General features: G+C 43.8%; 1 protein-coding gene across 3 annotated transcripts in view; it reads right to left on the reverse strand.

The window, feature by feature from the left end:
- Positions 1–4,626: 4,626 nt before the first annotated feature.
- The window catches only part of SERINC5 (serine incorporator 5), a 43,945-nt gene continuing 32,498 nt past the window's right edge, over positions 4,627–16,073 (reverse strand). For all 3 annotated transcript variants that reach the window (XM_040579353.1, XM_040579354.1, XM_040579355.1), the window contains 4 exons: positions 15,718–15,784; positions 12,384–12,423; positions 11,571–11,718; positions 4,627–11,261 (listed from right to left, as the gene is read on the reverse strand). In XM_040579353.1, coding sequence (XP_040435287.1) covers positions 11,114–11,261; positions 11,571–11,718; positions 12,384–12,423; positions 15,718–15,784 — 403 coding nt within the window. In that variant the 3' untranslated portion in view covers positions 4,627–11,113. The remainder of the gene's footprint in view (positions 11,262–11,570; positions 11,719–12,383; positions 12,424–15,717; positions 15,785–16,073) is intronic.

Consider the following 16,073-nt stretch of genomic DNA (forward strand, 5'->3'; position numbering starts at 1 on the left):
CTGGGGCTTCACTTGTTTTCAAATTTGCCCTAAAATCTAGGGAGCAGCATGTAATGGAGTGACACTTCCTTAAAACATTATCAGGAAAAGTTTGAATCTATTCCCATTTTGGATTCAGTATTAAACAGGATGGGGAAGAAAGCGCAATTTTGTTTATCTGGAATGTGTCAGGAACAACATGTTTCAAGGCATGAAGTGGTTGGAAGCTGTCTGGTCAAGTCAAGAGCTTCTTCGTACATTTCCAAACCTGCCAGGAAAAAGTTGTATCTCCTTTAGAGCAGTTTAACTCATTTGGAGACTGTTACCTTTGGCAGACCCCTGCCAAGAGCCCTGCTAGATCTCCCTGCCCTCCCAACCCCAGAAAACTATGAGTAACTCTACCACATCCTGTAAAAGCAAAAAAAAGCTGACTGCAGGGCATTGTAGTCACATCTTATGACCTGCATGTGACTAAAACCAAAAGACATATGGAGATAAATGTAGAATCACCAACAGAGAGAAAATAATCTTAACTTTCACAGAGAGAAAATAATACTAACTTTCACACATACAAAGCCAGGCTTTGACCTGTGGTCCCCACTTAGAGCCAAGCTCCCTCAGCAGGTACTGCAATCTTATGAAAATAAATCACCAAGTTAGAAGCTCAAACCACTGCATTAAGCATTAGTAATTAAGCCTTAGTAAACATTAAGAAAGGTCTAGAACACAAAAAGCCAAAAAAAAAAAAAAATTGTATTACAATGCACTCTGTAATTTGAAGTATAGAAAGGTGTTGGATACCATGTGCATTTCTCCTACATTCTTTTTCAAAATGGAGCAATGAAAGGAAGGGAGGACAGACTACAAGGACAGTTGAAGAGAAGGATATTGCAGCATACAGGAGAATTACTTTAAAAAGGACAATTGGAAACAGTACTTCAGCCTGGGGCGAGCGCGAGGGAGGAAATACACAGAGGGGGAATACAGTGAGGGTTTTAAAAATCAGAAGTAGCCCTGAGAAAACGAACAGCCATGTCTCTTTCCCAGCACAATACAGGGGAAATGCTGAGTGAAATTATCAGGTGGGAGTATCAAAATAAAAAAAAGTGGTTTCCTGTTCTCAGTACAATAAAAATGGTATATGTTGCTATCAAAGGCTTGGGCTACAGGAAGAGTTTTCACTGCAGGCCTGTGCACCACTGCTCAGGCTTCTGGGAGCAGCACAGCCCTGGGAACTGTCTCACGAGGGATCCCAGAGCTCTACAGCGAAGGGCATGATGCTGGAATGTTTCTCTGGCATGGTGCTTCATCATGAAAGATCCTCCAGTTCCAGTCCTTTCCCCTTAGCTTCACCAAATCCAACTTCACTCGCTGGGTCTTCAACAGAGGATTGAAAGGCTAGCTACTTTGGAGCAACACAGTGGGTATTGTCAAATTACGCTTAAAAGATGAGAAAAAAACATCTTTTTCTAGCTGAACATAGGCTGTAGCTGCAGTATTGTTTGTTTATGAATGAGAACACAGAGCATAAAGCAGATATATGTCTTCCTTATGTATTTGTGTTTCACTGGACGGAGCCCTTCTCCCCTTCCCCGGGCCCATACCCTCTGTGAATGGTTTGGGCACAACCTGGGCAGAAGGCAGGTACTTGTACTACACACCCCCATCCCCACCACGGGTGCCCTGCAGCCGGGCCCACACTACACGCATTTTGCACAGGTGGTCCCCTCATGGTGGATGCAACAGGCCTGGCCCACCCTGACCTGCCTGCAGCATGTCCGGGTCAGGGCACCACAGCACACATCAGCTCCATCAGGAAGCATGATGGCAGCTGGCCTCCGAGTCCCTGCTGGTCTTCCACCCACCCCCACCCTCCACCCCCACCCCGAGCCCTCCCACCTGCGCCGGGGGCTCTTCTCTTGCTGCAGCGGCTGGGAGGGAGCACCCTGGCCATTTGCCACACCAACATACCACCCCTGAGCTTGCCAGTTTCCAGGCTCTCTTCCAGTCTACACCATGGCCATTGGCCACTGGAGGCTGGGAGATGAGACACCTGGCTCTCGTGCTGTCAGAGGTGAAGCTGGAGCTTCCAACCTGGAGAAGAATCATACTGGCCTGCTCAGCTGGTAGCCACAGAAACCAGCCACAGCTCAGCCAGCTGGAACTTCTTTGTTTCAGAAGGTGCTGTGGAGACCTTACAACAGGACACTGGCGCTCACTATGCCTGCTGTGTCGACACACCAGTTGCTGGGTAGCCTGCAAGTTCAGGAACAGCAAAGTCCAGCAACAGCAAAGTCCAGCTGTAACCTCCTGCCCCTCACACTCCTGTCACAGACCATGCAGTCCCTGCGTACAAGTTTAAACAAGCTCCTCTTGCACCACCGCTGTTGTGCAAAGCAGACGTAGCTCCTGGCAAGTACAGATGCTGGACTCCCACGCTCTTAAACCCAACGTATTGTTTTCTCTGGCCCCCACAGCCTGTGCAGTGGGGCTGCACTCAGCTGGAGCAGCAGCTGCAGCTACTTGGGAGTTCAGAGCCCTGGGGCTCCTGCACCAGGGTCTAAGGTCTCACCAAAGGTTAACTCTTTGCTGTGTGCTGCAAACACCACAACAAACACGCTTGAAATGCTTATGTTCCCTGAAGACCATCTCCTGGCTGGAAACGCCAGGAAGGAACATCCTGCCAAGATGCTGCAGGGTGGGCTGAAGGCAGGGTGGGCTGAAGGCAGGGGTGGGCAGGCCACCGGGAGGCCGCTGCGCAAATGTGGCTGGTCAGCTCTTGCAGACCTTGCACCACTCGGGAACTGCTTTAGCCTCGCACCTCAGTCCAAACATGCAGCCCCCCAGCTACGCACACCAGAGCTGCAGAGAACTGCAGCTGCCATCCGACCCTTAGCAACTTGGTCACCAGTTTCTCACAACCACAAGGAACCCACGTGCGGGAAAATTGCTTGGAGGGGGGAAATGATAGAAAACTGGGACCTAATAGAAGCTGTAGTATTACAACTTTTTAGAGGAAAACACAGTTGCCACTTTTGGACAGCACAGCCTGCTATCCTGGGGGAGCAGTGGAGGTGGAGCAGAGTAGGGACACCGTGGCCAGGCTTTGCTGTGCTCCCTGCAGGACTGGGAACTTGGTGGTACCACACAGCTGGTAAGCTGCACAACGGCTGTCAAACGGAAAATATATAAGATGATGTCTGTTGTTGGGCCAACAACTGCGGTGAAACTATTCTCCTTAGATGAACCTTGCTCATTGTAATCTTGTTATAATACTAACACACATCTCCACCCCAAAGTTACCCACCTCCAAGGCACAGCCACCCCTCACCGAGCATGCGCTTTCTATTTCTTATCAACTATGTCTTTAAATGAGAGTGAGAGAAGTTTACACCAATCAATAACGAAAGAATGTATGACTAGAGTCACTCGAGCTCCACCGGAGAGTGAAGTATAAAATGTGAATGAATGAGGGGAGGACACGGAAGACTCCATTGTAACTTCTGGGATCAGTTGACAGGCTGAACCTGCCTTCTCCCCCACAGGGACACCTATTGGGTTAGAACTTTTACTTGTGCATGCTAAATAACTAACTCATTCTAGTTGTCATTGGTATAGTTTGGCTGTGTATCGATTCAAGCTTGTTTTTGCAAACAGTCCCTGTTACTGGCAATCACAAATCTTAACTTGTCATGACTTTATTATAAACAGTGTCGTTCCATAAACTGTTAATGGGCATCAGCAGTTGCCGGCAGCAGGTAACACATTTAAACAAGGAGGGAAGACCAGCCGAGGGGTCCCCCTGATGTTGGTGTGTTTCCCTGAACAAGGCAGTCGAGTCGCCCTCCAGTCCAGCAGGGCTGTTCAAGTGAGGGGTCCCTGTAATGGGATGCTGACAGACTGGTTGGGCACAAGGGTCTTGGCTTTCCTGGGGCACTAAGACAGATGAAACACCTGGGGTCGAGAGGATTTTCACACACACACACCAGCCCCCCTTTCACGTGACACCATGCCCTGGTGTGGGTCTGGTCAGCTCCACGGCACGGGTACAGCCAGTACCAGCTGGCAGGCTGCAGCTGGCAGTGCTGAAAAGGGACTCTACAACTGCCTTAATATGGATGGTGAGAAGCAAGGGACCCATGGAGAGGCAGAACTTTCCCTTGTGCGGACCTAGCTGTCAAGTTCAGCAGCAGTCCATCCTACCATAAGGGCAAATGAGAAAAAAAAAAAAAAAAAACAACCAAAAAACAAAACCAAAAACCCAAAAACAGAGTTCCTTGCTTCAAACAACTGCACAGGCTCCAGTGCTATACTTGGCCTGGAAAATACTGTGTTTGCACCAGGAGAAGTATCCGACGTATCTCAGAGAGCTGGATTGTATAGAGTAGACACCACGAAGAAATCTGTGCAACCTGCCAGCTTCCAAGATCATGCTCTGAAGGGATACAAAAATAACATGGACAGCAAGGCCATGTAATATTCTATAGGCCAACAATTTTTTTGTTAAACATCCAAATACAGTGAACAAAAAAGATCAACCTATTTATTTTACTAGCTCAGTAACTGCTTAGATTGTGTATTTATATATTTTTAAAGTTTCTCCTGGAACGAATTGAGTTTTCAACTTTAATTTATCACAACAATTCATTTCAAATGTAAGAAAAATTTTATTGGTCCATTAAACATTAAATCTATAACAATACATTCACTCAGTATACAAAAGGAAGTGTCCATAAAATCCATTAACATGCTTTAAAAAGGCAAAGCTGTTGACTATTTTACAATGAAGATGTTACAGTTCTGAAATCTTTACTAATCCTTAAAAGTCAAAGTGTTACAGTTACTACAGATCACAACACTCACAGAAAATGTTAAATAAACTAGCAAACCTCCACTTCACTGGGCTACAGCTTAATAAAATCAAACCACACACACACACCAAAAAGTTCCCTTGAGATATGAAGAACCTTGAAAAAGACTACTAAAAAACCCCTCACCATTAAGAAAATGTGTTTACATTTTGACTACTTTGCATCCAGCTTTCAAACATGGCATATACAAGACTGACCACCACTCACTGGTGGAAACAAAAATCAGACAGTGAACCCGTATGTTCCTAGTAAGTATCTTCTTAGCTTGTATATGACAAGTCGAACTATTTTCTCTGAAAATCAATTCTCTTTGCTTTAAATCTGCTTGGATGTCCACAAACACCTAAGCACCTGGACATATATCGGTAAGAGGAAAAATAAAGCTACAGTATGTGTAACTAGATATTATATCCCCATTGCTTTCCAAAATTCTTCTTGGCTTTGCACTGAGGCTTCTTTGGCAGAAGCATGGTTGCAGTGCTGCACCCTGCAGCTCTGGTGAGCAAAAGCCCTGGAAGCTTTAAGCTGCTGGAGTGGTTCCAAAACTGACAACTGTGGCTTGAAGAAGTTTGTGCAAATGGCTGTACACTATGGCACTGGGAGCTCTGGGAGACTGGCAAACAGGCAGAAGACAATATGGCTTATATCTGAAATAAATTCCAACTTTTAAAAAATAACGTCATTTTTAACAGGTTGGAATGAGTTGAAACGGGGCTTGAGTTAAAAAACACAAAACAAAACTGGACTTAAGGCCTATTTGAAACCTACAGAGTTTCTTCAGGCATCAGAAAGCAGCCATCATGCCAGTCTCCTGAATTTTCTACTTCAAACCCTCTGCAGTGTGTCTGCATCCCCGTCCTGGGGCACCTGGGCATTCTGCCTCAGGATGTTGAAAATGCAGACATACCAGTTCCCGAGCTATGTATCCTGCCAAGAGTACAAAAAGCCAAAGCTTTCTAAGCACTTCACCCCTGGCATTCCCTCGTACGGTCATGTGAAACAGTTCAAACTACTGTTTACAAAATTGAAAACACAAAGTAAAATGTCATAGTGCTGATTGTGTTTTCGTCCCACAAGAACTTTTAGGCCACTTCAGAAAACAAGCAGCTTTCACAGAGGAAAAGTGATCCATATAATAAACTATGATCCTTGACTTTGCTTCAACACTGCAGGTTGTCCTGCTATAAAAAGGAAAGGATCAACAAGACCTGGCAAAGAAGTCGTTGCTAGTTTTTAGCACCAAAGACATCCCACTTGATAGGGGTCAGAATGGAAGTGGAGCAATGCCTTTAAAAAACAAATCCAAGGAGGAAAAAGACAAATGAAATGAGGAAGTACAGCCTGCAAGCAAAAGCCATTGCTTCTAAAGACCAGAAGGAAAGATGAGAGCAAAATTTTAGCTGCAGATAATCTTGCTCATCTAGGCACACAGGTACAGTCTCATGATATTTTGCTTCATCAACTCATTTAAGAGGAAAGCCTAAAGGTTTATAGCATAAAATCTTTATAGCATGTTTTCAAAGCAGTCAGTGGATTATTTTGTTACCAATACATTCAGAGATGCCCATGATACTGTGGGCTGCTAGCCAAAGCTCAACCAGCACTATTTCGAGTGTCCAAATTTTCCTGATGCATTGGTCAAAACCAGAGAACTGTTAAAAATCAGCTTTTTTGCAAGTGCAACAGTTGCTTCACTAATAGCAATGTTCTAGCCCATAAAAAGCTGCACCAGTGGCTGATGAAGCAGTTATACACGCATAGTTTACAATTTCAAAGCGCTTCTAGATTTGGTGCTAAACACAAAGGTGCTAAAACACAAAATAAATAAATAAATAGACATGCAGTGTTTATGATTCTGTGAGGGGATAAGCCCTCCCTCTGGACTATGCATATGCTAGCAACACTGAATTACCCGTTTCAGACACAAGTGGCCCAACCCACTACAAGCTTTTTGAGCCTCATGGAAATGCTTGAAGTACAAAGCTAAGAGTATCACAAAAATGTAATTAACTCTGATGTGTGTGAACACAGTGGAGTTCCTTGCTTGGCATCCACCTGCAAGGGCTGCCTACGTGCTTTGAGGAACTAGGTGGTAAACAGCAAACAAGCATATCCATCTGCTTTCCACACATTCTTAATAAGGTTTTATGGTCTCATTTGTTAGTCCAGCTGTTTGGATTCAGAGGCTTGCTGTCCGAGTCCATTGATTTTACCCCAAACAATAACAAGTAATGACTGCAGCTCTCAGTTCCCTTCATGAGAAAAACTAAAATTATTCTAGTCTCGGACAGCAGTGCAGCAGTGAGGTTCCAAATAACCTTCCTTACAATAGCAAATTTGAAAGAGTAGGAAAAGGCCAATAAAACTGTCTCATCTTCTCAGCAGCACTAACTTCTGCCAACACGGTCTGTTCCTCCAAGATGTTCCTCCATTAAACAACTCAAATTCAAGTTTAACTAGAGGAAACTTCGTACAGGACGTGTTCTCTAGCCTTCCTGTCTTTGTAACAACAGCTTCCTTACTTCACACAGGCCAAAAATACTAGAAGCCAGAAACACTGCACCGTTCACATTCAGGAACAATTTCAATGAACAATCATGGCACAAGGCAGGACAGACACTGAACAGCTAACTGCCTCAAGCAGAACAGCTGCCCACCTGCATGTGCTTTTAGGTATGTGTCAAGAAAGTTAACTGTTTACAATTTAAATGTAAGTGTAAGCAACAACTACTCAATTACTCACAAAAGCATCAGGCTCTTGGTGAGTTTTCCCAGTTCATCTTCCACTGTACAGCAGTATCCGAATCAGTCTCATCCCCAGAGGTTTGTCAAGCACAGACTATTTCATCGTCCACATGCACCATGGGTCTGACCGTCTTGTACACGCTGGCATAAGGTACAAGGCAGCATCACCCAGTCACAGGCTCAGTTCAGGTTTTCCAGTTCCAGTGCCACCTGAATTACCAGCTATCACAGCAGTAGGTACTGAAGGCACTTTAAAAGGTTTTAAAACCCCGTTTGTCTGAACTGTTTGGAATTTATGAACTGGGCATTTGACTCCTTCAACCACAGCCAAGGATTTTATTAAGTGGTTGCACATGGAAGTTCACAGTACAGATTTCACAGCAAACATTCAGGCTGCAACATTTGCTGGGCCAGCAGGAAGCCATGCCTCACTGCGGAACTAGAGACTTTGCACACCCAGCTGCCACCAGTTACTGCTTCCTTAGAGAAGTCTGGAGATCCATAGTTGGACCTGGGGCCACAGCACGGACACGCAGGTCCTCAAAGTTATTTTTGGGGTCTTTTCGCACAAAATTTGCTCAGAAGCAGACAAAGCAGTCTAGTTGGGTGCTCCCCCATTCCCTCCCTATGTATACCCTCACACCTAGATTCTGAAGGTCAATAGCTGGTGGAAAGGACGAAGGAACAACTCAGCGAGGCGTCGTGTGCTCTGTAAAAAGAACAGACTCATGCCTCGCTGTGGACTTTCCTCCTACAACCCTGTTTCCTTTGTGCAAAATCTATTTCCTTAAATACAAACTACAAAAAAATGAGCACAAGGAGGTGCAGGAAGTCCTTATGCAGGCAGATACTCCCTACATAAAATTAGTGTTTTTGTAAACATTGGCCAAGATACGTATTAAGATCATCCACATTTGTGACTGGGATCCCTGCTGTCAGAACCACAGAACAGTTACATTCCCTGCATTACGCTTGACGTAGCGCATGCTCTCCTCTGTAGAGCTCCTTGCCCAGTGTTCTGTTATAAAAAACATTGCTACTCTTTAAAAAAACACGCTTGGTTTCTCATAGTACAACACACATTGCACTAGAAGGCAACTCCTGCAAGCCTCTGTACTTTAGGGAATGGCATTCGTCAAGGGAGGAACAAGAGCCTGGACCATCAGCTGCAGTTCACAGCTCTAGCACTGGATCGTGACTGCTTCTCAGAACAGCTGCTATCAGTTAGGTGGGACAACTAACTGTCGGACTAAATGTTAGTCATCATTGCACAGCCCATAGGCTCTCACCTTAGGGATGGGACAGATGAAGGCTTCTGCATTGCAAATGCATTAACAAATGCCTTTTTCAGCTGCAGAAGAATCTGCATAGCTGGACTCCAAACGCAGAGACATACCGATGAGCCACCACGCTAGCAGAGCTCTTGGTGAGATCAGAAACCTCCCAGCAGAAGCAGAAGGAAATAAAACACCTGCCTCCCTCTCCAGAGCTATCTGTCGCTTTTCTAACTCAAAGCTAAGTCTCAGCTGCTTTTTTCCCCCTGAAGTGCAAACAAGGAGAAGAGCAGCAAGTCACCTCTGGACAGACTTCTCCTTCCCTCAGATCTCATGACAGATGTATTTTGAGGCTCTTAAGCACTGGGGTAGGTGGTACAAGTATACAGGACTGCACACCTGTAGATTTCGTTTGAGGTAAGAGTGCATATGGTTGGGAAGATTGCACCCCTAGCAAGCTCCAAGCCAGACAGGAGCCCTAGGATACCATAGCAACAGGGCAGCTAATAGCGGTAATGAAATCAAGAGCAGAATTGAGATCTGTTACATTAGTATTACTCACCAGGTGTCCATTAGCCATCAATTATTGCAACAGAGCAAATGCATGCAAATATTTTGGCCACCTCATGGGCTTCCAGTTGTGCTTTTCTTTGTTTTGCAGAAAGCATTGGGTGAAGCTATAAGGGTCAATCATATTTCAAAAAAAACAACTGCTAAATCAGTTGTTTTGTTTATTTCATGCATATTTCACATTCTGTGTGTGTACACATGTACATGTAAGGAGAGAAGACAAAACTTCTGGTACTAGCACAAGTCATAAATCCATCCCACTGGAATGTAGGTAACTACAGTGGGTTCAACCTTATTCAGCACTTATGGCATCTGAGTTGTTGTTCTACCACCAAATCATCTGCTTAAAGCATATAAAAGTGACATGGTTCTGACACGATATTGTCAAGTCAGTCATTTGTACTAAGGCAGCTGCTGTTACATGTGTCTTCTTGTCTTGTTTTTTCTGCCTGCTTACCCCACTGCTTGGAACAGTTCTCCAAAATAAGTTTAGTCTCCATTAATGGATTGGTTGGCTAAGTCTCATCCCAACAGCAAAACTAACATCAGCAGAGGAGTATAAAAATATAGCAGTTAGAAAGGATACTTTCCAACCAACACACAGAAAAGGAAGATGATGCACTAGAGCCCTTTCCTGACCATCAATGCATTTAAAATATTATAGTAAGTAACGGAAACTGAAGATCCTGGGAGATGTTCAGACAAAAGTTGAAACAGTAGGGTAACAAAGTACATGAGCATTCCACTTTCAAATTTAACAGCAATAGGCAGTGCTCCTGTCACTCGCATTTTCTCAACAGCAAACATTCTGAATAAGGCATGTACCATATCTTAGATCCCTGTGCAGTACACACAATTTTCAGTTTAAATGAGGTGGCGAAGCAAAGCTGAACAAAATTCTGAGTTTAAGAATTTGTGTGTAGAATTGCCCTTCTGTTAACAACTGGACCAGAAGTGAATTGCATAAAATATTCAGGTGCCTTTTAAAGTTATAATAGAATAAATACTCTATTATCATTGGTACATTCCTTTCTCAATCTAGGTATACAATAACTTAATATATTTAATATTTAGATAAATGATTTTTAGTGGATGCTTTGGCAGTCAAATTCTTACATATTCTCTATTTCTACAGAAGTATTTAGTTATATGTTTTCTGAAAAAATATCTGGATGCTACTTAGAAGAATTCTCTGCTGTACAACACAGCAGTCCAAATCATCACTGCAAACTGTAAAAGACACAGTTAATTAAAAGAGTATAAAAAGGAATGCATATTTGCTAGAAGATATCCAGCATTCACAGGAAGGAAGAAGATACACCTGCACTATGATCTTTTCTTTTCTTGATTATGAAGCCAGAGAAAGATTGTCAGTCATTTGAAAAGCATTTCACTTATTCCAGTTTATGCAACAACTGTATTTGCTAAACTCCACACCTAAGTTACAAAATTTTGGAACAGATTTGTTCCTTTGGGCAATGCTTGTTCATGATGACTTAAAAAAGTTAAAAAAGTCTTCAATCATTTGTTTAGTCTGACTAAAAATTTACTAACTGATACATTATGATAACTGGGCAACAGGTGTTTCCTCTTTACAAAATGACTGTTGTATTTTATTTGTAACAAGAAAAAAAAAAAAGAAAAGAGAAAAACACAGAAGGCCCTTCTGAATGTTCACACTGAGAACTCTCTGGATGGACAACAGAGTGGAGCAATAAGAGTCCACAAGTACAGACAGACACAAACCCAGCAGGAGACCATCTTAATCCAGAAGATGGACCAGGTTCCGGTGAAGAACTTTTCCATCTGAGCACTTTCATAACTGTTAAGAGGAAAGAAAAGAAAAGAAAAAAAGAAACAATAAACTCACTATTCATATCTCAGACTACAGTACCCTCTGTTTTTCCAAGTGCGTAACAGACTTCAGCTAGGTTAACCCAGACATGAAGCAGAGGACAGCAGCCCTTTATAGAGCAAGATCTTGCTCAAGAACTGCCAGGGAAAGACCTGAAACGTCTCTTCCAGCTTCTTACTTAAGGAGAAGACACAGCAATGACAGAAGTTCCTGTCCACATCTCCCCTCTCAATGCAGAGAGACATTAATTTCTCAGCTTTAAAGACAGACACTTACTGGAACCAGTGAGTTACTGTCATCATCACGTAGAGCGAAGCCAAGAAGAAAACGAAGTGGAAGTAGGCATAACTGTATACTGTGCCCTTCTTCTCATCGTAAATCACAGTCTGACCTCCCCTTTTTTCAACATGCTCTTCAGCATCACCTGTAAGAGACAGGAAACAACAAAGCTTTTGCAAATTTATTAAGGACTGAAAACAGCAGCTGGCATCACCAAGAGCACAGCAAAAAGTCTACAGTGTGATTTAGGAAAGCGATACTTGAACACTTCCTTGCCCTCAGGGCACGGGTCTAAGCCTTTGGTAAGGAAAATCAGATTGCCACAGAAATCCTGCCTTGTATCAGTTTCCTGGCCTACTGGCTAGTTTTTGAGCATTTGGGCCATTTAAATTGCTCTACCTGTACAATATTCCTCCCACAAGTTCCAGCTAATAACCCCAACTGTACCAGGTCCGCAAACAGGACACTCCCTTCCTAACTCACTCCTGAACTGCAGTCCCTGCAAAGCCACTGAGACAAAAATCCAGCAGTCACACCCACAAGCATGCAAAGAGCAGAGATTACTCTGTGTATGTTGCAGTAATGAAATGTCCTTTAAGGAATCATTAACTAGCCTGTTGTTTTAAAATGGTATTGTTACATCCCCTGCCTTTTTCCCTAACCTAACTCTGAGCACTTCAGCTGCTTCAGTTTGATATGCTACAGAGCAAGGATACAAGCAGCTCGCCATGTGGAGTTGTGTCCTTACTCTCTTGGCTTTAGTCTGAAAGCCACTAGTGAGATAAATTGTGCAGTGAAAATGTTAATTACCATCTCCATCAGGCACACAGCAAAAGCAGCAACGAGCTACCTGTGGAACAGACAACAGGAAGGGTTAGAGTCTGTGCTACAGCAAAGGAGCAGAACAGCTGGTGAAGGAAAGGCTGTTATGTCTATGTTACAGACACTGATTTAGAAAAGTCTAGTTTATTTCCAACCAGCACAAAACTCAAATTAGGATATGCCAGGTAGTTCATAACAGCAGTTTCTAAGCTTTGGAAAAACCTACTCAGCAAGATTTGGAGCAAATAAACCATACTTTGAGAATCACTCTACCCAGTTTACATAACTCAAGGTCAAACACAGGTGCAAAGAATTATGACAAGATGCTGGAAAAGCTACAGTAAAGCAGTTGCACATTAGTAGTTCAGAGGGGACTTACCTCTTCAGACTTGCATCTGAGGGCTTTTTAAATAAAAAATTTCTCTACTGAAATAAAAGTGTAAGGAATTTTTAAAACCTTGCTGTACGGGTAGGAAATCACAACTGCACAAGCTAAGTCAGAATGTACTTATCTTTGTAAGATTTTTCTGAAATGGAGCCAGAATGAATACAAGTAGAAAGAGTAAAAGCAGAAAACTGGTCTTACTGCTTCATTTAAATGAAGATCTTATCTTTTTTTAACTGATGGAAAAAGGAAGGCTGAAATTGACACTTTGTACTGAGGGGTAATATAGATGGGAAAAGGGTGCTGACTATCCAATAAATATATCAGTACTTTTTCTGTATCAGACCACAGTACGAGCCAGCACTTTCTGTAGTGCATCACCAATATTATCTGTTCTGATAAAATCCTCCTCTGGAAGTTATTTTGGTTGTGGTCTGATGAAGACAACGAACCCTATCAGGAAAATTCCCTTCCCTAACTATTACATCAATCAGTCTTTACTGTACGGAAGTATATTAACTTTGTTAATATACCATTAGTTCACAATATACACTGTGATGTAATCAGGTAGTGGAGTTTCACTGGAGACTTTGATACTGTTCATACTTTAAAAAAATACAAAACAAGCTGTCCTTTAGGACAGCTTGGCTGTGGAAATAATGACTTTGCTTATTGGAAGCTTAGAGCTATCCATGAAGGCTAAAAGATACCCCTGGACAACCAAGATGATGCCAGCATCCCAGCTCCTCTAACACATCTTTCAAATCCTCCCAGCATCATAGATAAGTAACTATTGCAAGACTGACCCCAGGGACATCTGGATCAACAGATAATCAGCAAGAACACTGCAGATACATCACTGCTTTGCAAAGTTTTACTATGACTAGTAAACAGTAGTGTGGTTGGTTAGTCAAATCTGAATGCTTGAAGGGTGTAAGGTTCCTGCATAAAACCACATTCGGGGTGCCCCAATTTGGCTGGGACACCTCGTGTGCATGAACAAATATTTACCCTTGTAATTCTATACCTTGTGTTCTGGCCTCTCTCCCTAGTCGGCAGGCCAGTTGCAAGTTTTCCCCAACACCCCCAAAAATCAGATAGCAAGCCTTTAAGGTAAAGTGGCCCAACGGAAACATCACACGGCAGTCTTTACCGTGCATATCTGTGATTACATATACTTGCTGGGTTCATAAACTCATGAGAAGACAAAAAGCTCATTCCTTTTTAAGAGGCTGGCTGAGAGTTTAAATAAACCCTTATTCTGTATCTCTCTCTACTGCTGTGCCAAGCCTCACCTACAGTGCCAGCTTGAGCTCCTGTTGGGCTGCACTCACATTCTGAAGCAAGTGCTGAATTCCTTCAAACTTTTTTATTCAGTTGCAATAAAGTCATTGCGCACACAGAGAAATGAAATTAGTAGTGTTGGCACACATACCGCTAGCTCCTTGTAACGCTCGGTTGTCTTCAGCACAGATGCCCACAAACCCTCTGTACAACACAAGCAACTGCAGAGCTCGTTCACACTCCTGGCCAGGAGACAAAGGCCTTTTGCCACAGCAAAGGCAATCAGAGTGCAATTAGTTGCTCTTCACCAGTCACTTTTTACATTTACGTCCAGCAGCTCTTGTACTGCTCTTTAAAACCAAATAGTCCTGAAATAATCCTGTTGGCAAGCCCTGCAGCAGACAAGCCAGACCCTCCCAGTGATGGGGCCACAACCAGTGCCTGCACTGTGCCAGCCACCCTCAACCTGCCTGCTACTCCTGCCACAGGGCGCACTGCAGCCCCAAGCCCTTTGGAAAAGGTCTCCTATGGCATAACACTGGCAGAGGAAGGTGGGTGGGTGTGAAGGGCAGCTGTTTGCTACAGTGCCCCCTGCCCTGCCCTGCCCCTCCTCCGCACAGGGCAGGAAGGCACAGGTCCTGCCTGGACCTGCCCAAGGTACACCAGGCCATGTCTTGGTGCTTGATGCTGACCTGCTGGCAGGCTGCCCACCTGAGAGGGCTGGGGTGGGGGCGCGGAGCCACTGGGTGCTCAGCTGCTCGGCACTGGCACCAGCACCCCGTCCGGTCACACCATCTTGCCAGAGGAAAGCTCTGCCGGCACTGACACATTCCCACAGTGAAACGCGTTTTGCTTCCCCGCACCCAGCTACTGCAAACAGCGGATACTTCTGCATTTTTGGATTTGCACAAACACTCGGATTAAAGACTTGGAAAATCGAAGTTAAAACTGCAGGTGCAGGTAACACTAGCGCAGAGAGACTTAGGGATGGAGATGCATCCTCTGAACACACACACACATACATTTGAAGAGGAACACTAACAAGCCTAAGTAAGGAGTAACTTACTCAGCAAAACCCCACCAATTTCCCAGCGTTTCTGCGTGTTGCCAGGATAAGAAGACCAAAGGAACAGGCATACAGAACGAAGAAACACGTACCGCTGAACCAGGGACAAGAAATGAAATCTGAGATGAAATTATAGGCAAAAAGAAAGGAAGTACTTATGTGTGGAAATAAGATAGAAACTTGGGCTCTTAGTCCGTTGCTACAGGAACAAAGGCAACCAGGACTGAAAAAGTTCAAGAACACCTCCACTTCTTCATAGCTTCCCAGCAAACCTTTCCTTTAAATAGGAGGACATAATCTTGTGTGGAGCAGCACAACAAGATTCATGGGAAGCCTGTAGGATGTTAAATCAACTGCAAGAGCAACAAATTATTTCAGCACATAAAAGGCACCTCCACAGGACCAGAAAGAGCTACAAAAGGGTCAATGTGGACAAGTGTTCTGACAAGTCCCTACCCTGAGGCACACAGCTATGAACAAACTTTTGTTTTCACCTAATTACAGACGACTTAGCCATGAAAACAACAGCAAGAAAAGCACATGAGGAAGTCTGTACAGAAATCCTGTGGGAGGGAGCGAGAACTCACGTCAGTTTCAGGTGTTGCATATATTCCCCTCAGTGCCTCTGAGCTTGCACGTGTTGTTGAAGTCAAACTAGGAGGAAAAGAAAACAGTCAAAACCTCAGCATGAGTATAAAGCCCAACAGTGTGATTTTTCAACACCGCAGCAATCATAAATGGTCTACTCCCATTATCTAAGCTAAGCATTTGCCTGGACGTAGCAACAAGCACTAAGCCTGTGAAAAGTTTGTTCTGCACAAGTATAAACCAGCCTGAAAACAGCCACTGGCCAACTCAGCCTGAATCACGAGCTTAAAAAGTAGGTCACTCATGAAAGGTGAATTCATCACCATCAGAGAGCAGCAGACAGCTAAGTGCTCCA

The sequence above is a fragment of the Falco naumanni genome, chromosome Z (assembly GCF_017639655.2).
Source record: "Falco naumanni isolate bFalNau1 chromosome Z, bFalNau1.pat, whole genome shotgun sequence".
NCBI lineage: Eukaryota > Metazoa > Chordata > Aves > Falconiformes > Falconidae > Falco > Falco naumanni.